Source organism: Peromyscus californicus, unplaced genomic scaffold (assembly GCF_007827085.1).
Source record: "Peromyscus californicus insignis strain IS unplaced genomic scaffold, ASM782708v3 Scaffold_14__1_contigs__length_90479793_seg_2, whole genome shotgun sequence".
Taxonomy (NCBI): Eukaryota; Metazoa; Chordata; class Mammalia; order Rodentia; family Cricetidae; genus Peromyscus; species Peromyscus californicus.
The window spans coordinates 42,874,040-42,897,873 of NW_026294436.1; the positions used below are offsets into that span (position 1 = coordinate 42,874,040).

General features: G+C 42.7%; 1 protein-coding gene across 5 annotated transcripts in view; it reads left to right on the forward strand.

Annotated features, from left to right (window-relative positions):
• Positions 1-23,377, forward strand: part of LOC128109843 (quinone oxidoreductase-like protein 2) — a 46,502-nt gene extending 23,125 nt beyond the window's left edge. For 3 of the 5 annotated variants that reach the window (XM_052737319.1, XM_052737317.1, XM_052737313.1), the window contains one exon: positions 9,205-11,043. Coding sequence is in view for 4 of the 5 variants with exons in the window: in XM_052737313.1 (XP_052593273.1) it covers positions 9,205-9,273 (69 nt within the window). In the remaining variant the exon portion in view is untranslated. Of the gene's footprint in view, positions 1-4,357; positions 4,986-9,204; positions 11,044-22,606 lie in introns of those variants that run through there. The other 2 variants (XM_052737312.1, XM_052737314.1) reach the window with 2 other exon arrangements.
• The last annotated feature ends 457 nt before the right edge of the window (positions 23,378-23,834 follow it).

The following is a 23,834-nucleotide window of genomic DNA, read 5'->3' on the forward strand; positions in this document are numbered from 1 at the left end:
TTGAGAATTTCATAAATATATTTTGATTATATTCACCCCCCCTTTTCCAGCTCCTCCCAGATCTTCCCCCACCCTCATACCCACCCACCATCATATTCATTCATATTCTCTACCCCCTGACCCCTTAGAACCCATTAAGTGCAGTTTGTATTGGCTGACTAGTCTTGAAAGTGGGGCTTGTCTTGTAGTGCGGTCAATATACCAGGTGCCACTCCATTGAAGACAACTGACTTTCCTCTCCCAGTAGCAATAAAATGCCAATAGCTTCTCAGCGAGGCGAGGGACTTCATGGCCACCTTCCCTCCCCCATTCTGAGATTGTGTTTGGCTTAATGCTTGTGCAAGTCTTCTGCATGCTGTCACCATTTCTGTGAGTTCATATGTGATGTGCATCCACCCTGTTGTGTCTGGAGAACACTGCTTCCTTGAAGTTACCACCTCTAGCTCGTACAGTCTTTCTTCCTGCCCCTCTTCTCCATTGATCTCTGATTTTCTTTTTTTTTCATCAGATCTCATTATAGATGGTCGTGAGCCACCATGTAGCTGCTGGGAATTGAACTCAGGACCTCTGGAAGAGTGCTCTTAACCTCTGAGCCATCTCTCCAGCCCCTAGATCTCTGAGTCTTGAGGGGATGGTGTTGTGATGGAGATGAGTGTCTCTAACTGGGCTTTATTTCTAAGGAGTCCAGGCTATGTTTGACCTTGAACTCTTTGTTTGAAGAGACACTCCTGCCACAGTTTCCCTAGCAGCTGGGATTATAGGAGCATGTCGCTGTGCCCAGACAGCTCTCTGAGTTTGATGAACAAATGCAGTTATGTCACCACCCCACCACAATCAAGATATAGTCTAGTTCCATCATCTTAGAAGGTTTCCTTGTGCCCCTTTGTAATCCAGCCTCCTTTTCTACTCCATAGCCCCTAGCGATCACTAATCTGTTTTTTCTCCCTATAATTTGGGCTTTTGTAGAATAGCATGATTTATTATTATTTTTTGTTGATTTATGTATTTACTTTTACTTTTAAATTTATTTATGTTTTATGTGTATGGGTGTTTTAACTGCACATAAGTCTGTGCATCGCATGCATGTCTAGTGCCCACAGAGGCTAAAAGAAGGTATCAGATCCCTTGTGACTAGAGTTACAGATGGTTGTGGGGTGCCATGGGTGGGTTCTGGGAATTGAACCCACGCCATCTGGAAGAGCAGCCAGTACTCTTAACTGCTGAGCCATCTCTCTAGGCCCCATGATTTTGGATTCTTTAACTTTGCATATTTCTTTTTCTTTTTTCTTTTGTTTTTTCAGGACAGGGTTTCTCTGTGTAACAGAGTCCTGGCTGTCCTGGAACTTGCTTTGTAGACCAGGCTGTCTTGAACTCACAGAAATCCTCCTGCCTCTGCCTTCTGAGTGCTGGAATTAAAGGCATGCACAACCATGCCTGACTCTAACTTTGCATGTTTCTTCAGAAGTTCATAAAGGCTGCTGAATGCATCAGTAGTTCATTCCATTTTATTGTGAAGTGGTATTGTTTTCTCTTTTTATTTTTTTGGTTTTTCAAGGGTTTCTCTGTGTAGTCCTGGCTGTCCTGGAACTTGCTCTGTAGACCAGACTGGCCTCAAACTCACTGAAATCCACCTGCCTCTGCCTCCCAAGTGCTGGGATTAAAGGCATGCACCACCACCACCTGACATTTTCTCTTTTTATATGGAAACTTTATTATAAAGAGGTTGAGTGGTGTTTCATTGGATGGATAATGGATATAAACAAGCTATGGTAACAGCTTATTTATTCAGTTGCCAATTAATAGACACATGATCGTTTTCAGGTTTGACTAATATTAATGTTCATTTTTTTTGTAGAAATATGGCTTTATTTATTTTAGGATTGAGATTTCTAGGATATATGCTAAGTGTATATTTAACATTAAAAAATTATACAGATACTGGCTTTATTGTTTCCCCTCATCTCCTATGGTAATGTTATTAAGCAAGAATGATGTAGGGCCAGAATTTGATTTTAGTTGCTTCTATAGTTTAAAAGAGACCTATGCATAATCTTAAAAGGAGTGGCTGTTGATGCCTGTAAGAAAAGGGCAGGCTTGACCACCCCAGAAGCTCTTCACTTTGTCTCCGTTATTCAGAAACAATTCTGCCTCAGTCTCTACATCCCATGAGTTTGAACAAACGCCACCTTATACCATTCCTGTAAAAGCCCATGGCAAATAGGTTTCCTATGAGCAGGGCATTCTGAACCAGAAACCACAGTAGATATATGGGTTGGAAGTTGAACTGTCTGCTTTAACATTTTGTAATTTTGCTTCTACCTATTTTATAATACTATTTTTAACTTTTAAACCAACTCTTACCTGTTTTCCAGAGTGGCTGAGCCATTTTACATTCCCTACCACTAATGCCTGAGAGTTGGAGTTGTTTTGTATCTGTCGGCACTTAATATTGTCAGTTGTTTAATTTTAGCCACTTTAGTAGATGTATAAAATTACCTGTTTGCGAGTATAACTTATATTCCCCTAATGAGCAGAGACCTTGAGTATCCTTTCATGAGTTTATATGCTGTCTGCATCTCTGCATCTCTTTTCCGAGGAAATGCAATGATTAACTTTTTTTTGTGTGTGTTATACCACGGGACTTGGACCAGGGACTTCTCACATGCTAGGAAAAGCACCCTTCCACTGAGCTGTTCCTCCATCATTGGTTGACTTAAAAAAAGATTCAGATCACTTTGTATCAGAATAAGGACATGGTGAATGTAATTCAGCAATGTCATTAGCCAAAACATTTCACTTTTTAATAGGAAAGCCCACTCAGTCTCAGGTACATTCACTCGTTTATTCATGGGTTTGTTTTATTCATCATTCCCTGAGAACTTTCTGTATGACAGTCCATAAATATGTAGGACTTAGTTCTGCCCTTGAGTTTATTTTTCAGTTGGAAAAACCTCAGGAGGGTGCTGATAGGGGAAGAGCCAAGTTCTAATGGGAGGCATGAATCAGCATGATATATTTGGGGACTCTAAGTACTCTGATTATTCCTACTTGATGAGCTAATTAAAAATTCCAAAAGCAGAACCTTCACCTTAAAACAAAAGTATTATCTTTTGCTCCCTCAAATTCCAGGTTGTGTGTCTCACCAGACACATTTAATTACGGCTTCGTCCCCCTCAAGGCAGAGAACCAATGTTCTGGGTACAGCTTGTGTCTGGGCTTCAGTGCTTTGTGACTCCCTGTCTGTAACAGCCTGTAGGATGCAGGGCAGTGTCCCCAGCCTCTGTAGCAGCTCTCAAAGGATGACTTTGAAGTTTTGTGTTTTGCCTCAGAGGCTCTCACTCAGAATTTTACTGTCCTCACTTTATTTGGGCCCCAGACTCCACTGATTCCCTGTTTCCCAGGCCTGGATGGACACCACCGGGTATAAGCAGGCAAGGTTGAGTTACTCTTAGAAACAATTACAATCATAACAGAAGTGGCACCGGGGCCCGGAAAGCTGATGGGACATCTGAAATACAATCAGATAAATAAGATTAGGCTTTCCACATAGTCTTATCTCTTTAGCAAGCCAGGTAAATATGGGATTCATTTTTACAAAGGGTTTATATGCAAAATGGTTAAAAACGAGACTTGGCACAACGCCACAGCTTCTTTTTTTCTGTTAACATTCATCTGCAGAGGAGTCTTCCTTTCCCTAGGATGCCTAGTGATGAAGCACCACTCTCTTAAATAATATTTATTTTCTCAGCTACTTTCTATTGTGAGGCTATGACAGATCTTGGGGAATGAGCAGCTCCTACCTGACAGGGAGAGCCATGCAGTGGTGAGTCACCTGGAGATAGCAATGGGGATGAGTGTTCCTAACATCTGTCTTAGACTTCCTCCACCTCCTCCCAGAGAGTCTGTTTGCACCGTGGAAAGGTCTCCTAAGGCGCAAAGCCCCGCAATGCAGATGTTTTTGAAAACAGATTTCACGCTGCACAGAGAGTGGCATGATTGATTGATTTCTCTACTTATTTTTAGCTATTTATTTTCCGTGTGCTTTCTGTGGGAGAATCTCAAATGGAAAGGGGTGGTTAACCAGCAATCTCTTTTCAAAGCATGTCTTCGTTGTTGGCCTGTGCAAGGCCAACCTTCTGCTGTTGTATCTGTGGACTTGTCTTCGCCTTTTTTTATGCTGCTGACTCTTCATCCCCCACTGTCTGTCCTCACTCTTTCCTTCCTTCCAAGCACACCTCTGCAGCATGTTTGGTGCTTGTTGTGGGTTTATATTTCCTTGTAAAGCACACAGACACACTCGTGTGTCATCTTTTTTTAATTCATTAAATGTATTCATTTACTTTTCATCCTGTTGTAGGTCATCTTTAAGTTGCATCACTGGTGGTGTGGTCTGGAGTGGTCCTGATCTGGAGCCGCTTCTTCCCTTCAGGCACCATGCAGTCTGAAGACCGGGGGCTGCCGTTTCTGTACTGACTCCATTGCTGCCCAGAACTGGGCAGTGGTACGTGGCATGCACCCACCACGGTTTGCAAATACACTCACGTAAACCTCGAGGCTGATTTCATGACACCGCAATAAGTTATGATAATAAACAGCCTCATAGGTCTAAACTTAGGGACTTTTACAGCTGTTTTGGGGGGACTGTTTTGCTAGGAGCAGGACTGTTGGGTTATGGTAACATACACACTCATTCTGGTTGCTAGTCACTCTGTAGAATGACCCAACAGGTTTTTGTCCCTACCAGCAATGTGTGAGAGTTCTTGTTTATCTGTCAGTTTTTTGCTGTGTAGCAGTGTCTAGCTTTCTGATATTTACCCTAATAAGGCATATAGAATTACCTTATTATTTTAGCTGGGCAGTGGTGGTGCACGCTTTTAATCCCAGCACTCGGGAGGCAGAGCCGGGCGGCTCTCTATGAGTTCGAGGCCAGCCTGGTCTATAGAGCAAGATCCAGCACAGGCACCAAAACTACACAGAGAAACCCTGTCTCGAAAAAAAAACAAAAAAAAAAACAAAAAAAAGAAAGAAAAAAAAAGAATTATCTTATTATTTTAATGTGAATTTCCTGACTTTAATGAATTTAAGCCTTTCTGTGTATTTTCTTCCTGACTGGGTTAGGGATGTAACTCAGTGATGTTTTTGCTTAACACATACAATGAAGGCCCCATTCACACCTCAACTCTGTGTTCCCTCCCCCGAGAAGAAACACTTTACAAACAAACACACATGCAAACCCCCACTTTCTCTCTATATTTAGAAGGTACTCTAGTTCTTTGAATTGTATTTTGTCCTTTTTGAGTTTTCTGTTTGGGGCCCTGTCTGTCTCTTTTTAATGCATATAGTTCTTTGTGTGATCTGTGCTTCTCAACTTTGATGTGTTGTAAGTCACCTAGTGTATTAGTTACCATTATGTTGCTGTGATAAAATACCATGATTGAAAGGGACTTATGGTAGAAAGAGTTTATTTTAGCTTATGGTTCCAGTGGGAGAGTCCATAATGACGGGGAGGCATAGTAGCAGATGGCTGGAACAGGAAGCTAAGAGATCACATCTTTTTTTATTTTTATTATGAAGAAATTTTCTATTCATTTTACATACCAACCACAGATCCCCCTCTCCTCCCTCCTCTCACCCCCAGCCTTCCTCCCCAACTCACCTCAATTCCCACCTCCTCCAAGGCAAAGTCTCCCATGGGGAGTCATCAGAGCCCAGTACATTCAGCTGAGGCAGGTCCAAGCCCCTCCCCTGCTGCACCAAGGCTGCACAAGGTGTCCCACCACAGGCACTGGGCTCCAAAAAGCCCACTCATGCACTAGGGATGGATCCCGATTCCACTGCCTGCAGGCCCCCTAAACAGTTCAAGCTAAACAACTGTCTCGCCTATCCAGAGGACCTAGTCCAGTCCCATGGGGACTCTCTACAGCTATTGGTTCACAGTTAATGAGTTTCCAATAGTTTGGCTGGCTGTCCCTGTACATTTTCCCATCATGAAATAGATCACATCTTTAATAGCCAAAACAAAGGAAAGAGTAAACTGTAAGCAGGGTGAGGCTCTAAACTCTCAAAGCCCTTTCTCAGAGACATATTTTCTCGAGCCAACACCTGCACATGAAGAGTGTTAATCATGGTGGGGAGTGCACATTAAGTCTTACTCTCTGTGTGGTACAGCTCTGTGGGTTTTGCTAAATGTTTGATTATTATGTAATCACTATTACATAGCCTACAGAATAGCTTCCCTAAACAATCCCCCCGGCTCCACATCGTCATACAGCCCCTTATGCCATATCTCTGGCAGCCACTGCTCTTTCTGGTGTTTCAGTAATTTTGGCCTTTTCAGAATGTCATGTGGTCGGCATCGTCTTCAGGCTGTTTGTGTTTCATTAACAGAATTCACTTAAGGTTCTTCCATGACTTTCTGTGACTTGATAGTTCATTTTTTTCTATTTTCTTTTCTTTTTCCTATTTGAGACAGGATCTTTTTTAAAATCTATGTTGCCCTGGTTGTCTTGGAACTCATTCCACAGATCAGCCTGACCTTGAACTCAGAGATTCCCCTGCCTCTGTCTCCCGAGTGCTGAGATTAAAGATGTACACCACCACACCCATCTTTGTTCATTTTTTCTTGTCACCAAATGATACTTCATTGCACTAATGTACCAGTTTGCTTATCCAACTGCCTACTGAAGACACTTGCTCTTAGGTTTTCCCAGTGAACGAGGTTGTTATGAATGGTCATGTGTATGCTTTCATCCTGACACAGTTTTCAGTTTATGTGAGTGAAGATTCAGGAATGTGGTTGCTGGGTTGTATGGCAAGTGCATGTTTAGGTTGTGGGAAACTGCCACACTGCCTTCCACAGTGTCTGCTCCACCTTGTGTGCCCACCAAGAGCGAGTGAGGGATCCGCTGCTCTGCTTTCTCACCGCTGTTGGTATTAGTGTCATGGTTCTTAGCCGTCATAATAGTGTGTCTCATTATCGTTTTTACCTCTGTCTACTGAGTGTCCTCTTGTGTGCTCATTTGATACCTGGGTGCTTCTTTGGTAAGATGTCTGTTTAGATCTTCAGCTCATTTTTTTAGTTGGGTGTTTCCTTATTACTGAGTAATAAGCATTCTTTCTCTCTAATATATCTCTATCTGTCTGTCTGTCCATCTGTCCATCCGCCCATCCATCCATCTATCATCTAGCAATCATTTTGTTAGGTACGTGTTTCACAATGATTTTCTCCAAGGCTATATATGCCTTGTCTTTTTATGCATTTAACAATGTATTCTTTAGAGAAGACTTTTTTAAATAAAAATTTTTTATTTTATTTTATTTATTTTTATTAATGTTACATACCAACCACAGTTCCCCCTCCCTTCTCTCCTCCTATTTCCTCCTCCACCTCCTTTCTATCCCCCCATCCACTCCTCAGAAAGGGTAAGGCCTCCCATGGGAGTCAACAAAGCATGGCATACCAAGTTGAGGCAGGACGAAGCTCCTACCCCCTGCATCAAGGCTGAGTGAGGCATCCCACCATAGGGAGTAGGTTCCAAAAAGCCAGCCCAAGTGCCAGGGACCAGATCCTGGACCCACTGCTAGGGGCCCCACAAACAGACCAAGCTACACAACTGTCACCCACATGCAGAGAGCCGAGGTTAGTCCCATGTCTAGAGTCCATGAGCTCCCACAAGCTCAGGTCAGCTGTCTCTGTGGGTTTCCCTGTCATGATCTCGACCCCTCCCCCTTTTCTTATATAATACCTCCTCCTTCTCTTCTTTTTTAACTTTCTTTTTTTGTGTGTATGTGCATATATATATATATATATATATATATATATATGTTGGTGCATGTACATGTATGTTCATGTATGTGGAGATAAGAAGTGAATGCCAGGTGACTTCTTGTATCACTCTCTACCTTGGCTTTTTGTCTTTTTTTTTTTTTTTCAGAGCTGAGGACCAAACCCAGGGCCCTGCACTTGCTAGGCAAGTGCTCTACCGCTGAGCTAAATCCCCAACCCCATACCTTGGCTTTTGAGACAGTCTTTCATTGAACCTGGAGCTCACTGATGTGGCCAGACTACTGCCAGTGAGCTCTGGGGATCTTCCTGTCTCTGCCTCCCTAGGTGGGGTCACGGGAACACATGAGATTCTTTATGTGGGTTCAGGAGGTCTAATTCAGGTTCACATGCTTTACGGACTGAACTATCTCCTTAGTCCCAGATATTTTAACTGACAGTTATTATTATCACGTGTGTGGGTGCATGTATCACAGTGCACATGTGGAGGTCAGAGGACAACTTGGTGGAGTCGCTTCTCTCCTTCTACTTTGTGTGGGTTCTGGGGATCAAACCAGCATCACCAGGCTGCATAGTAAGCATCCTACCTGTTGGGTCACCTTGCCAGCCTCCATGTTCTTGATTTTAATGAAGTTTATTTACTAATCATCCCTCATGGATGGTGCTCTTGGTGCTGTATCCCAAATTCATCGTGAAACCCGAAGTGAAGTCATGTTTTCAGTGCTGTCTCCTGGAAGTTTTATAGTTTTGTATTTTACATTTAGATTTATGAACTAGTTTGGGGTAATTTTTGTGAATGCCTATATCAACTTTTGTTTTTAATGTGGGTCTCCAGTTTTCCCTGCTTGTTCCACTGAGCTGCTTTTACTCCTGTTAAGATCAGTTGACTGTGGTTCTATTTTGGGGCCTTTATTCCATTCTATTGGTCTATATTTCTATCAATATCACATTGCTTTCATTACTATGGCTGCCTTATAGTTTGCCTTATAACCTTGGATTTCTGAAAAAGGATTTGTGATATGTTGTAACTTTAGTTGTAGAGGAACTGGTTAATTTTAATAAAATGGACAACTGTTTTTAAAAAATTAAAGTATTGATTCTTCTTTCATGGGTATTGTTCTTTCAAAAGCTGGTATAAAATTCTTCCAGTAGAATAAGGACTTTCTGCCTGCTGGCACTTATTTATCTGATAACATTGAAAATCACAAGCTTAGATGGGGAGAAATTCTGTGAATCAGTTATTCTTACACATTATTGTATTACTTTGCATTTGGATGACTTAGGGTTGCATAGTTATATAAAGTCCATAGAGATGTAGATTATTTCAATAGTAATATTTTAATAATTGGCCATCTGACAGATATTTGCTGAAATATGCATCTGTGTAAATCTGACCACATTCCATTTTGGATTCCTTTTAGATCAACGATGCCTTCCATCATGTGATGCAGCGCAAATCCACGGGCAAGGTGCTCCTCTCCCTTAAGTGAATCCTCACCCGGGCAGCAGACTCCCGAATCTGATCTCCCTCCTGCATTTTAAATGACTCTGTCTTCTTTACAGAACCAGGTGTCACATCTTGGTGTCAGTTCCCTTTGGTTCTGCTTTCTTGTTGCTCATAATCAGTGTGATCATAGAGGTTCTTGCCCAAACTCTGCTCTTTCTGGGAGCAAAAGGTACAATTAGTAATTCTGTGAGGAGAACATGTCTCAGGCAAACCAAGATGTATGCTCACCAAAATCAAAGTGTTTCAACTGCCAAGTCTCTTGTCCCCCCACCCCCGAGTTGTCCCCCATGCCTCCACACCTCCTTTTCTATTCTGATTATGTCCCATCTGTTATTTCCAGTGATCGTCTACCTGGATTTTCCTATGATTAAACTCTCCCGTTCCCTTCATCCATATTACACATTATTGCCATGGTGTCTCCCTGAATCAGCTCTGATTGTGTCTCAGTGTCTTGGCATTTCTGCACTGTGGAGCTTGGACCCTTGAGCAGACACTGCCCTGTGACTGTTCCTTCCCGCTCTTTGCAGCATTATCTCCACAATCCCCCAGTCCCTAAGCGTGCCTCTGCCGATCCCCTCCCTGTGCTCTGTTCCTGTGGTTTCCTCTCCTCCACCTCTGCGGCCTTTCTGATCTACAGGCCTGGCATTTTGCATCTGCCTTCGTTCTCAGGAATGTGTGGCTCTCTTCTGCTGCTGCTGCCTTTCTGATTCCTCCCCCAGGATTTGCCACATTCGCCTTGAGTCATTGGGACACACGTGTAGTGGAAGGAACACAGGATTCTGAATCTAAGATGTGGGTTTGAATCCCAACCTCCCTGCTGTGGTGTGGTGACTCAAGTGATTGGCATTTTCCTTTTCTCGCTATAAATCAATAGTTCCCAACCTGTGGGTTGTGACCCCTTGGGGGTTGAATGACCCTTTCATAGGGGTCACATATCAGATATCCTGAATATCAGATATTTACATTACAATTCATAACAGCAATAAATTTACAGTTATGAAGTAGCAATGAAAATAATTTTATGGTGGGGAGTAACCACAACATGAAGAACTGCATTAAAGCAGTCTTTAAAGGGTCTCAGATTAGGAAGGTTGAGAAACACTGCTGTAAAGTGACTGTTACAATATCTATCTTTCAAAGTGGCTGTGGGCAGTACATGAGGTAATTGGGTAAAGCACCTAGTGATGGTGATCCATTAGTGAATGTTGGTTCTTTCCACTTTCTCTCTTTCCCATACAAGTTACAAGCTCCTTGAGAGATAGGGACCCTGTCTGAGTCCCCTATTGACTTCTACCATTCAATTTAACTAGAGTCTTAAATTGTGGGATTATATTAAGAATATGTTGCCCTGGAAACAACCCAAATGCCCCTTGACAGGTGAATGTATAAATATGCATGCTAGTATATTTATATATACATATGATATATGACATATATGTAATGTATTATATTGCATATGTATTGTATAAATATGCATACATTGGAACTGTCGAATTCAACAAGATGTAAAGTAGGTGGTCATCAGGGGCCCCCTTGGAATAGATTCTGGTAAACTTGACACCTCTTTCAGGGGGAGATAGGGAGTTACTTAAGGCATGTGGAGTTTCAGGTTAGGAAAATGAAAAAAAAACTTTGGAAATGCGTGGTAGTAATGATCACTCTTATGAACTACTGAAGTATGCACTCTTAATTGTTTTAAAAATGGCTGAAATGGTAAATGTTAGGCATGTTTTGCTGCAATAAAACAGTTTTTAAAAAAGATGTGTTACTACTACTTCTAAGTCATTTGATAGATTCAGAGGAGAGAGCAGTGTGTGTTGTGTGGAGTACTGGGCTCAGTGGGTGGGAGCTGCTGCTCTGTCTCCACGCTGGCATGTTGGGGGAGACCTACACTTTCATTAGGTGCTGCACATTCTGCAGACACTCCTTGACTTACAATGGTTTGATTTGCGATTTCCCCACCATATACTTATATTCTTTTTCAAAATGCTTGTGAAGATAATTTTTTGTATATGTGTATATGTGTGTGGTTTATGTGTTTGTATTTACATGTGAGTGGGCACACATGGGGGGTGCACATGGAGTGTATGTTGTGAGTATGGAAGACATTGAGAAGGTCAATGTCAGATGTCTTCCTCCGTCTCTCTCTTAATGTATTGAGGCGGGTCTCTCACTGAACCTGGAGCATTAGCTGTCAAAGCAATAGACATTCAATAGATACCTCACTTTGAATTTTTAACTTTTGATATTCTCACATGCCAGCAACGCACGCTATGTTACAATACCCTTGCCCCATGCTGCACAGTGGCTGCTGAGGCTCCCAGGCAGACTCTCTTGTCCTGATGCCAGGCTAGGATGATGTGTAGGGCAGAGGTAGTAAATGAACTTCCAGCTTGTGAGATGTCCAACTTGTAGAGGGTTTATCAAGACATGACTTCCTTGTAGAAGGGGAAGCAGCTATACTCTTTCTTCTAATACGTGAGTGATAATTGTCAGAAAGGAGGGGGGTCTGATAGAATATTATCCAGCACATGATACAACAGGGGTGCTTGGGGGGTCCTTTTGTGCACTAATTTGGTTCTGTGCCAGGAAGTGTGGCAAGAGGTTTTGCTCTCTGGTAACCACCTTAGAGCATTTCAAAACAGCCATCTTTGGGTCAAGAAGGATGGCTCAGTGGGCAAAGCCTTTCCAGGGTTAAGGTTCAGATCCCTAGAACCGTAGAAACCAGGCATCTGTCTGTGGTGGCCCACCTGTCATCCTAGTGCCAGGGGGCAGAGACCAGTGACAGCTAATGCTCCAGGTTCAATGGGAGACCCTACCTCAATGTATGAAGTGGAGAGAGACTGAGATAGACACATGATGACCTGGGGCTTCCATTCTCATGACATACACTGAATGTGTACCCCCTACATGTGTGTTCACACACATGTGAATACAAACACCGTATACACATATACCACACATACACACATATGCAAAAATTGTCTTCACACTAGTTTTGGAAAAAAAGAATATAAGTATAAAATAAAATAAAGATGAACATCTAAAGAGACAATTTGAAATTTAGAAAATGACAGAAGGAGGGCTGAGGGGAAAGGATGCTGTGGGAATTGGTCACATGCCTGCTGTGGGTTTGCAAGGTACTTCCACAAGGCTCTGCCATGTGTCGCTGTGTGCGGCATAATCTCACCTCCCTGGATCTTTATGTACTTCTGCTTCTCTAAAGACAACCATTTCTCTAAACTTCATTTTCACAGGAGCTAATTTTATTCTTAAATGAAAGTTGGTTTTCCCAAATCTCATGAAACTCAACTTTGAGGGTGTCTTAGTTAGACACCTATTGCTGTGAAGAGACACCATGGCCACAGCAACTTTTATAAAGGAAAACATTTAGTTGGGGTGGCTTACAGTTCAGATGTTCAGTCCATTATCATCATGGTGGGACATGGGGGCATGCAGACAGACATGGTGCTGGAGAGGTAGCTGAGAGTCCTACATCTTGTACAGTCAACAGGAATTAGTCTGTCTCATTGGGTATAGCTTGAGCATAGGAAACCTCAAAGTTCACCCTCACAGTGACACACTTCAGCCAACAAGACCAGATCTCCTAATAGTGCCACTCCCTTTGGAGGGCAATTTCTTTTAAACCACCACTGAGGGCAACTTCAACATTTGCTGAGCCCTTTGGCATCTCTGAAGACATGCTAGACAGTACCCAAAAGAGACGGAAGACAAATCAGAATTGGGAAAGAGGATGTCATTCCAACCAGGAGCTGCCTTTTCCACGGAGCATGGATGATCAGTGGGTGTCACAAGCAGTGAAGACTGAATGTCCCCAGCTCACTAATGTCAAAATGACTTGGATGGGAAGAGACAGTTACTAAGGAGAATGGATTTCAGATTTAGCAGGTATTAGTTTGAGCCTCTAATGACCTGTTCTCTTCGTGCCTGTCTTCCTGCTTCAGTGAAATGATTTGAAAGCATCTGACTCATATTTTAGTCATTGTTTGGTGGTTCTATCATCTGAGCCATTAGTATGAAAAAAGAATCAATATGTCTCCAAGTGACAGTGTTTATTCTATATTCACAGACTTCCCAATTCTTCCTCAGAGACTTGGCTGCTGCAGAAATCACTCCCACGGTCCTGCCTCTCCCTTTCAGTAATGGTGGACTGGTCTACTTGCACATGTCTCTCTCTCCCAACTAGCATGAAAGACTGGGGATGCAGCTTCATGGCAGAGCAATTGCTTAGCATTTGTCAGGTCTTGGGTTCAATCCCCAACACTGACCCACACAAAACGTCAGCAACCAAAGTGAGATTTTCTGCTCTGATCTATGGAATGATGCTATCTACTTCTCACCAATGTGTTTGGTAGTGCTCCTTCCTGTGAATATGTGAGAATCTAGAAAGTAATCTTTTCTATTTGCGCTATGGTAAAGATAATACATGTGCTGTTATTTAACAAGTGAAGAAATAGCGATATCATCATCCACTCACCTAGATTTAATAAAAATAAATTAGGGGGGAAACAGGCTGTTCCTTCTGAAGTTTTCGTTCTAGGATTATATAAGAAAATCCAACAGAAGTGAAGTTTCAAAGTCTTCTTTGGGCTGGACTCCACTCTTCCAGTTCTTTTCATCATCAGAGCTTATTGCTACGCCGATGGTCTGCATGGGACATGCACTGGTTTCTGGAGCTCTCTTCATGCTGGGGGGTCATGTATGAAGTGCTCAGCACTACACAGGGGAGACTGTTGTGGGCAAAAGCTACAAATCTAGTGGAGGAGATAGTCAAACCAAGCATGCACGCACACACACACACACACACACACACACACACACACACACACACACACACCAAGCCAGGTGTGGTGGCACACACATACTCTTGGAAGGCAGAAACAGGATGAAAATCCCAAGTTCGAGGCCAGCCTGGTCTACAGAATGAGACTGGCTTAAGTCAAACAAAACAAAACACAAAACCACAACAATGCTGAACGGGAGTCAGGTGAGGTGTAATGGGAGCAGGGCCTTGTCTCCAATGACAGCCTCTTAAGCATCTGTCAGAAAGATGGAGGTTTCTAGAAATTTCAATAGAGAAGAAGGAAATATTTGAGGACCCCGTGGCTAATGAAAGCAAAAGGAGCTGAAGGTAGGTGAGTGAGGCTGCAGCTCCAGAACTGTCAGCGAGCATTGTGAGATGGTACCACAAGTAGGGGCCAGGTCACACACCGGTTTGAAGGCAGTGTGTGGGAATTTTGACTTTATTGTGAGAGCAATGGGGTGCCGGGGAAGTGTTTTAGCAGCGATGGGCCAGGTGGATGTGATCAGAATTGCACTTTAGATTTCCACCAGCTACGGAGGGGAGGGATTAAAGGGGAGTAGATCAGGGAGGAGTCCGTTCTAAATAGGGGACCACTGCAGCTTACTGTTTGTTGGTTCTGATAGGGAAGAGAAGATGTGGCCGTAATGTAGAGCTATGCAGGAGATGAAAGTGGAGGGATTGATGTTGGCTTGGATAGAGGCACAAAAGGGAAGGAAGAAGTATCAAGGCGACACCAACTTTCTGGACATATGTTTCATAAGAGGAACAATGCTAGAGTTGGGTTTTGGCAATGGGGAGTGGTATAGTTAAGGAGATGAAGTTCTGTACTTATTGAGATACCCAAGAGTGTTAAGTATCTGTGTGGTGCTCTGAAGAGAGGAGTGTGGTCTAGATATATGAATTTGGGCGTCTTTTGCCTGCAGGTGGTCTTGACACACGGTGTGACTGAGATTACCCAATGATGTGGGAAAGGAAGAGTGTTGTACAGATCGTGAGGATCTTTCCTTTTAGTATTACTGTAGACTGTTTCAGGGCTTTGCTGGAGACCACCGAAAGAAGTAAGAGGGGATAGCTTGGGATTTAAAGTGGCCAGCAGTTAGAAGGAAGGTTGCTCTACACAGTGACTAAGGCGTTCTCTCCCGCCTGGAGGGCCAGGGACCCAGGCTCTAGCTCCAGCTCTTTGATCTTGGGCCAGACTCATCTTCTTACTTTTTGCCTGTGAAACATAAGGATAATAGTATGTTTTCTTCTGCATCTTGTGGTTCAGGCGAGGGTCAGATGAGATAATGTAGGTGAAAGCTTTGTAAGCTGCCATTTCCACAATGGATTACAAGGCTGCCTTGTACCTGTGTGTTTAACCTCTCTTCAGAATCAAAGGAAAATGTATGCCTTTTCAGCATATGCTGGATTAACAGAGTGCAAAGGGACTATTTGATTTTTTTCTAATGTCTCAAAAAGATTTTCACATTTTAGCTGAAGTCATTGTGTTCTTTGATACAGAATAATAGGCAAAGTGACGGGGGCCTGGTGATTTGATGAACTTCAAAGATACCCAGAGCCGGTCAAGGTCTAGAGAAGGACATCTCATTTGATCAAGAGTGCAGAGAGCATATTTTTAAAAATGAGGGGTGATAAAAGAATTAGGGCTCTTCATTCTGGAAAGCCACAGGCTAAGAAAAGAGCATGATTGAAATTTATGAAATAATGAAAATCATAGGATAAAAATATGAAGTTATTAAGTGCTAGAGGATAAAACTAGGAACTTTTTTTAAAAATCATTTTAAAGAAATAGTTTTAGGGCAAAGTAAAAATAGTACTTCTTTTTACACAGGAATGGTGAGCACAAAGATCTTATTACTCTCAAAGTTTGCTGGGACCCAAATCAAATCAAAGAGAGATTTACAATGTTAGAGGTCAGATTCATGGGGGATTATAAAAGTCACCTAAAATAATGTGGTAAAATTGCCTACGTCTTGAAGGAAAACATCTGGGGAGCTTCTGGTCATTGGGCTTCTGTCTCTATCTGACATTCTTGCCCAAATCGGGATTCTATGTGGGCATGTTGAGAGTAGAAGGTACAGGATTTGGGCTAAAAGAACCAACACGCAGATATGGCCTCTGTGACCTTAGGGAGTCACTTCTCAATTTAACTCACCTTATTTAATTTTTTAAATTTTTCATGTGTGTGTGCAGATGTGTGTGCAGGTGTGCATGCATAGATGTGCACATGTGTGTGAAGAGGTCCACTGTGGGGGTCCTTCTTCCGGAACTGTCTGCCTTGATTTTTGAGACAGGATCTGTCATTGGGATCTGGGGCTTTCCGATTAGGCTAAACTGGCTGGCCAGTGAGTCCACCGACCCACCTGTCTCTGCTTCCCCAGTGGCCCTGTGGGGACCCTCCCCGGCAGCTCCCAGGTCAGAATGGAAAACTCATCACTTTCTACTTCACGGCTTCCTTTTCAGATGATAAACTTTCTGACTTGATTTTTATCTTCTCCTTTAAAGATTCTTTTTAAAAAGTTAAAAATAACCACAAGGAGACCCCGTGATCCTCTTTTCACTGACCCAGATAGTCTAAGAGCAGGTATTTTAAGAGAGTGGAGTGGCTTCTCATCTGGGGACATAGGCTGGCTCTCAGGAGTCAATGAGCTCGATGTAATAATAAAATATTAATCCTATTTTCCATATTTGAATAATCTCTTCTTGTTTTCCCTTCCTCCTTAAACCCTCCTTATCCTTCCATGTAGCATAGAGAAAGCTCTGGACAAAAAAAAAAAAAACCCTCTTATTTTCGGGACAAAAGTCTCCCGAATTAAGAGTTACCCGATCTTGGGTGAATCATTTCAAACTTGTGAACCTTGGTTTTCCCATCTGTAAAACAGAGATATTAGAATCTCATGGAGAAGGAGCTGAGGGGCAGAGCACAGCCAAGCTGGTGGAGTAGGGCCAAAGAAGAACCAAAATTGGGTAACCATGGATCAATAATTTGTAGTTTTTGAACTTCTGTATTGGTCTATCTATACAATACAGATGGATTTTTTTTTTTTTTGAAATGGGGCATCTCTGTGTAACAGCCCTGGCTCTCCTGGAACTGTCTTTGTAGACTAGGCTGGCCTTGAACTCACAAAGATCTGCCTCCTTATGTCTCCCGAGTTCTGGGACTAAAGGCATGAGCCACTACACCTGGCTACAGAAAGACTTATAACTATACTTAGTCTTTCGTATTTTTTTCACATCCCCTCTGGTGCATAAATTCTTGCAGGATGGGACTGTGCATTTTATTTTTTTCCACGTCAATATTGCAGGAATGGGCACTTAATCCTTGATAATTGATTGCGATAGCACATTACCCATTTAACTAAGTTTGGGATTTGTATATAACCCAGGTCATTTTCTCTGCTTTCGTCTGTCCAGGTGCACTATGTTCTGCTGATGGGGAGCTAGCAGGAAATCTTTCAGGCTTTCATTATCTTGTCAGTTTGTAGCTTCTCATCAAATATGAGCTATTCGTGTATTTGAAGATACCGCTGACAAGCCCTGAAAGGGAAGTTTGTTTGAATTGTTTACTGACTACGAGGGTGGGTTTTCCCTGAATCAGCCTTTCTTTCCCTCAGGCGTGTTTGAGGAAGGACACCCTGCCCCCAAAGCAGACCACTCTTTCCTGTGCTTGGACACTGAAGTCTATAAAGAAAGTCCACTGCTGGCTCTTTTTTAGCTGTGGTGGCAGGTAGATTTCACGGTGTCCCAAAGAGCCCGTGGGCTTTGTATAAAAATGTCATTCCTAGCTGTCCCTAAATCACACACATGAACCCCTTGTTGGATTGTTCCACATAAAGAATATGTTGACAAGATGGGCCTTTATCATGATATCATGATAGCCTGTGAACATAACACTGTTTGGTTATACATATTTGCATATACAATTCAGTTAAGATTAGGTATTCTAGGGAAAGAGAGGTTTTACACAGTTATAGTTTGAATAAGAAATGGATTCCATAGTCTCAAATGTTTGAGTATGAAGTCTTCAGCTGATGGTACTGTTTTGTGAGGTTGTGGTGCCCAGCTGGTGGAGATAGGGACAGAGTTCAAGGGTTATGGTCCAACCTTGCTTCCGGTCGGTCTAGCCTTCTCTGTTTCCTGGTTAGCCACCATTAGAGATATGAGGGAGCCACTACCACGAACAGTACCATCTATATGTCATGTCAGGTGTTTGTCCAGTTGACGAGAAAAGTAATCAACACACACACACACACACACACACACACACACACACACACACACACTCACACACTCACACACTCATAGGGGGAAGATGGCCACATAAAGACAGAGACAAAAATTGGAGCGATGCAGCCATGAACCAAGAAAAGCCAGGATGATTGGGAGCCAGCAGACACGGGGGACGGGCAAGGCTAACATTTGACTTTGTTCTTCTGGCTCTGGAATAATGAGAAAATACATTTTATAGTTTTCAGCCTCTGTGTTTATGCCACTTTGTCTATGGAAGCCACAGGAAATTAACATGCTGCCTAGGAGTCTAAATAAAATATAACCATGCTTTACATAATGGTCTTCCAGCCAACAGTAAACCACAAATGTCTTACTTGTCCCATAATGTAATGGAGACAAAAGTTCCTGTCTAGGGACTTTGTGGACCTGGAACCATCATTATAGTACAACATGTCCCTCACGTGTTTGTGGTGATGATGGTTTAAAGAAGCCTGCTGTGATTTCAGCTGAATAAAGGACAGCACACATGGTTACACAGGCAGATAACACGTGGCTGGGCTTCTGGTTCATGTAGTCATTCTACCACACACACTTCTTACTGTGATTTAGAATGTGCTCCTTCTACTTAAGAAGGGGTGTACTGTGAACCGTGGGCAGCAGCTTCACGTCGTACATCTCAAGTTTACCACATCTGATTGTGGCAGGAGGCTGCAGTGAGTTACTTACACAATGTAGGTTTGAGTGTGTTTGCTCTTTGGTGTTAGTATGATAACATATCCTTGTCATTAAGTGACACATGATTCTACAAAAGGGAGGCTCTAAAGACAACTGATTATCAACTGATTATTCACTGTCTCCTGAAGGACTATGGTCACATTCCTGCCATGTTTTATTGGTGATTACCTAAGTATAAGACTCCCAGCCTCTGATCCCTACACAATTCTGCATAGGCCATGTGTGTGTGTGTGTGTGTGTGTGTGTGTGTGTGTGTGTGTGTGTGTGTGTGTGTGTGTGTGTATACTTGTATGTGTATGGTATTGTGTATGTGTGATATATGCATGTGTGCACTAGGGTATATGTCCACATATGTGGGAGCATGTAAAGGCCAGTGGTCAACATTCTGTATCTTCATTGATTGCTCTTCCCCTGAATTAAATTTTTTAAGATTTGTTTATTTTTATTTTATGTGTTTGAGTATTTTGCCAGCATGTATGGATATGTACGATGTATGCCTGGTGTCTGTGGCGGTTAGAGAAAATGCCAGGGAAGCTGGCATTAGAGTTTCAGATGGTTGTGAGCCATCATGTGGATGCTGGGAACTGAATCTGTGTTCTCTGCAAGAGTGTTTTCAACTGCTGAGCCACCTCTCCAGCTCCATCCACCTTATTTTTTTGAGACATAGCTTCACACTGATCCAAAGCTCACCATCCAGTGATGCTGACCAGCTAGCGAGCTTCAGGAATCTGCCTGTCTCCTTCCTTTCCTGCCAACTCTGTGGTGGTCAGCTCTTTATGTAGGAGCCAGAGATCCGAACTCAAGTCCTCAGACTTGTGCAGAAAACACTTCACCGATACAGCCATTTTCCCGACTCCTGGAGAGCTGTTTATTCTACTTGATCCTCATTACCATGACCCCCAAACCTTTACCCCTTTCTCATCAACCTCTTCATCCCCATTCTTCTGTTCTGAGTGATGGATGGGGACATTTGGGACCCTCCCAAAGTGAGCCAGTTCCTAATGTTCCTCATGACCATCCTAGAGCATTGCTCCTTTGCACACTTCTCCACCCCAACTCTAGAGACCCTTAGAATATCCACAAATGTCCCATCTGTGGCCTCTCTCCCCCCTCAGTGAAGCTTGGGATCCTTCTCGATCTCTTCTGTTTCTTCACTGCCAAGCTGCCCTCTCTCGGTTGCTGTATTACCCACTTACGTTATTCCCGATTAGCTGAGGGGTCACTCTAGCCTCCCCTCTTTCTGGTTCCAGTGCCCAAAAGGGCATCAGGAGACATGAAGTTGGTTTGCTCCTTCCACCATGTGGGTTCTATAGGTCCCTAGGCCCAACCTTAAGACACATATATTAAATTAAAAAAAAATGACTTTCTGTGTATGGGTATTTTGCCTGCATCTGTGACTATGTACCACATGCATGCCTGGTGCCATGGAGGCCAGCAGAGGACTAAAGATCCCGAAAATTGGACTAGAGGATTGTAAAGCACCATGTGGGTGCTGGGAACGGAACCTGGCTCCTCTGGAGGAGCCACCACTTCTAACTATCTCTCTAGCCCCAAAGCACAGAGTTTTTAAAGTACTCATAGATCACTGAATTCCATGGCCAGATCTGGAAACCCTCTGAGACAGATGATTCAAGTCATTTTGGCCTCTCAGCTCCCTGACCTCCTTAGTTCCGAATAACCCTTCTCCCACCTCAGCCACACAATGTGACAGTCATACTCTGGAGATGGTGACTGCAGGCACTAGCCCTACACCGGAAATGTTAGCTTCTGCTACCCTGCTTTGATTCACACCTCCTCACTTCTGTCCTGCTCCCTCTAAAACCCCAACTTCAACCATTCTTTTCTTCGGCCTTACCAGTCCACCACATACTCATCATCTATGCTTTCCCAACATGAGTCCCGGGTACAGGCTCAACTCTCATACCTTTGATGATCTCACCTGGAAAACTCACAGACATGACAAAGTTCCCTCACTTACTGGAGACTGAACCCTCACCTTTGCACACACCAGGCAAGGACTCGACCCCTAAGCTACCTCCCCAATCTAGGCTGGCTTTGAACTTGCTCTGCAGCCTAGGCAGGCCTTGAACTTTTTATCCTCCTACCTCAATCTCCCAGACAACTGGGATAAGAGGCCCAGCCAGACTTGATAAGTCCCTATTATCATTTACCCCTGCATCTGAGCAGCCAATTCCAGAATACGCCAGATAGACATACCTGTTAGGATTACTGGGTAATTTAGAAACCCAGGGCTCCAGTGGATCTTCTGCTACCTCTCAACTCTTGGCTTCATTTAAGTCACTTTCCTGTTCTCTGAGGGGCTGTTTTACAAACCTGTAGCTGCCAAACAACTCCCTCTAGTGTTTCTGGGCTTCTCAGTCCACCATGGTGGAGCTCCATCCCATTTCCAGACATTTGTACTCTCAGTCACTCTGTCTCGACACTTCCACCCGGATCTTGCCATGGAAATCCCTCACAAGATACACCTCCCCTCCTGGGAGAAATGTTCCTTGATGCTTCTGCCCAAGGGAGCCTGACACCCCACTGATCCTTCATCTTCTGATTCCTCATGGTCTGTCAACACTAATGCCATCTGATATTACCTGATGCTCAGTTTTTATTTATTTACTTTTTGGGGCCTTGTTCTCCATCTCCTTCTGCAGCCTGTGGGCTCTGTGAGGGCTTCCTGTCCATCTGCCTGACTCATCTCTACAGGCCCAACACCAGGACTGTGCCTGGCACACAAAAAGCGCTCAGTGAGTGAATGAATGAGTGAATGAATGAACAGGGAAATGAATCTATGAGCAGTATTTTTGAACTGTTAGCTAGCAGTCATTAAGAATTCCAGTTCTTGATCCTTACTGGACCTAGATTCAGTCTCCTTCAGTTTTCTTCTTGCTAGCTGTGGGACTTAGAATGAAGCACTTACCTTCTCACTGAGAATAGAGTTTATGTTTTTCTCATCGGCAATGAGAAAGACAGATAACAGAACTGCTGGGTTGTTGGCATAAACTTATATAGAGAATATAGTGCAAAGCTGTCAACACTATACACACCAGAGAAACACTAAATAACCAAATACTCTGTGAGAGGCATGAGCCATAGAATGCAGCACGTTTCTTGGTGCTTTGCCTGAAGTGGCTCAGTTCCTCTTCACAGCCACCTTGAGGTGGCTATTGGTAGCCTCATTTAATAGACAAGAAAACTGGGGCCCAGAAAAATCCAGTGATTTAGTTAAATGGAACTGGAGAGTGGTAGCGAGAGCCAAGCAGCCAGCCTGTCATGTATCTTCAGAAGTACGTAGGGCCATCACACTAGCTGCCTTGGCTCTAAACCTGGGCTTCTCATGGACCATTGCTCCCAGGGAGGTCGGGACACTTACCCATCACTTGTCTCAGTCTTGTGGGTAAACATGACTAAAATAGCACATTATGAATTATGACCTTACATTTAGGGAGAGAGTTTAAAGTTCTTTTTGAGAAGAAATGTTCATGTTTGTTATTTTCTGTTGTGACTTTTGTTTCAGAGCCCGTTGAAGATGCTGGAAAATACCTGTGTATCCGGGACACACAAAAGAGAGAGGTGTTTGAGAGCACCAGCCAGAGCATTTCCATCTTTACTCAGCTGTTTAGCAACATGCAGATAGATTGAATAACTCCCTCAATTCACCCAAGGTTTCCAAGCCAAAGAAAAAAATGGGGTTATTAATGTACGAATGTGTGTTTGCCATTTATTTAGTTGGGTGATTATTAACAAAATGAGAGTTAACCAATCACAAGACAAGATGTACACATAGGCCAGATTGAACTGTTCTTTGCATGAATCTAAGGAAGTGTCTTTTACACATTCTTGCTTTGTGTGCAAAAAAACTTCGTTAGGTTATAGAATTGTTCTAAGATTTATAAAAAAAATAACTAGTGTCTATTATAAAAGAGGACACAAGGCTAACTATTTTTCTAGTTCTAATTCTGCCACGGGCTTTTTTCTTTGGATGGGTGGATAAGTGCATAGATATGAATTCTATACTGAAAGTGTAAAGTGTCACGTGAAGCTCCTCAGCTTCTGTCCATGCTGGGTGCATATTCTAACCATGTGTAAGTTCATTGAGTTGCATAGACTTTGTATATAGTTAATTTTGGTGTGTGATATTTGTATTTATTTGCAAGTCTTTTATAATAAAGTTTATAAAAATTTAAAATGTAAGATTTTTAAAAAAATGTTCTGTTACTTTCAACTGCAAAAATGGTCCAAATAAGCATGTGAAATGTGATGACCACACAGTTATTATTCTAGCAGAGGTAAGGGGATCCAAGACTTGGAGGCTAGCCTGGGCTACACAGCAAAATTTTTGTCTTAAAAAGGCAAACAACAAGCCGGGCGGTGGTGGCACACGCCTTTAATCCCAGCACTCGGGAGGCAGAGCCAGGCGGATCTCTGTGAGTTCGAGGCCAGCCTGGGCTACCAAGTGAGTTCCAGGAAAGGCGCAAAGCTACACAGAGAAACCCTGTCTCGAAAAACCAAAAAAAAAAAAAAAAAAAAAAAAAAAAAAAAAAAAAAGGCAAACAACAATAAAAAACCACCACCACAACCACAACAAAAAAGATATTTAAGCAATAACATTTCAGGCAACTTTTATTTTACTCTCTATGTTTGAAAATAAATTTTTTTTCCTATGAAAACCATTTAAGTAGTCAGAAAGAATTATAAAGATGTTTGTATTATGTAAAACTAAATAATAAATAACTCATTCAAAG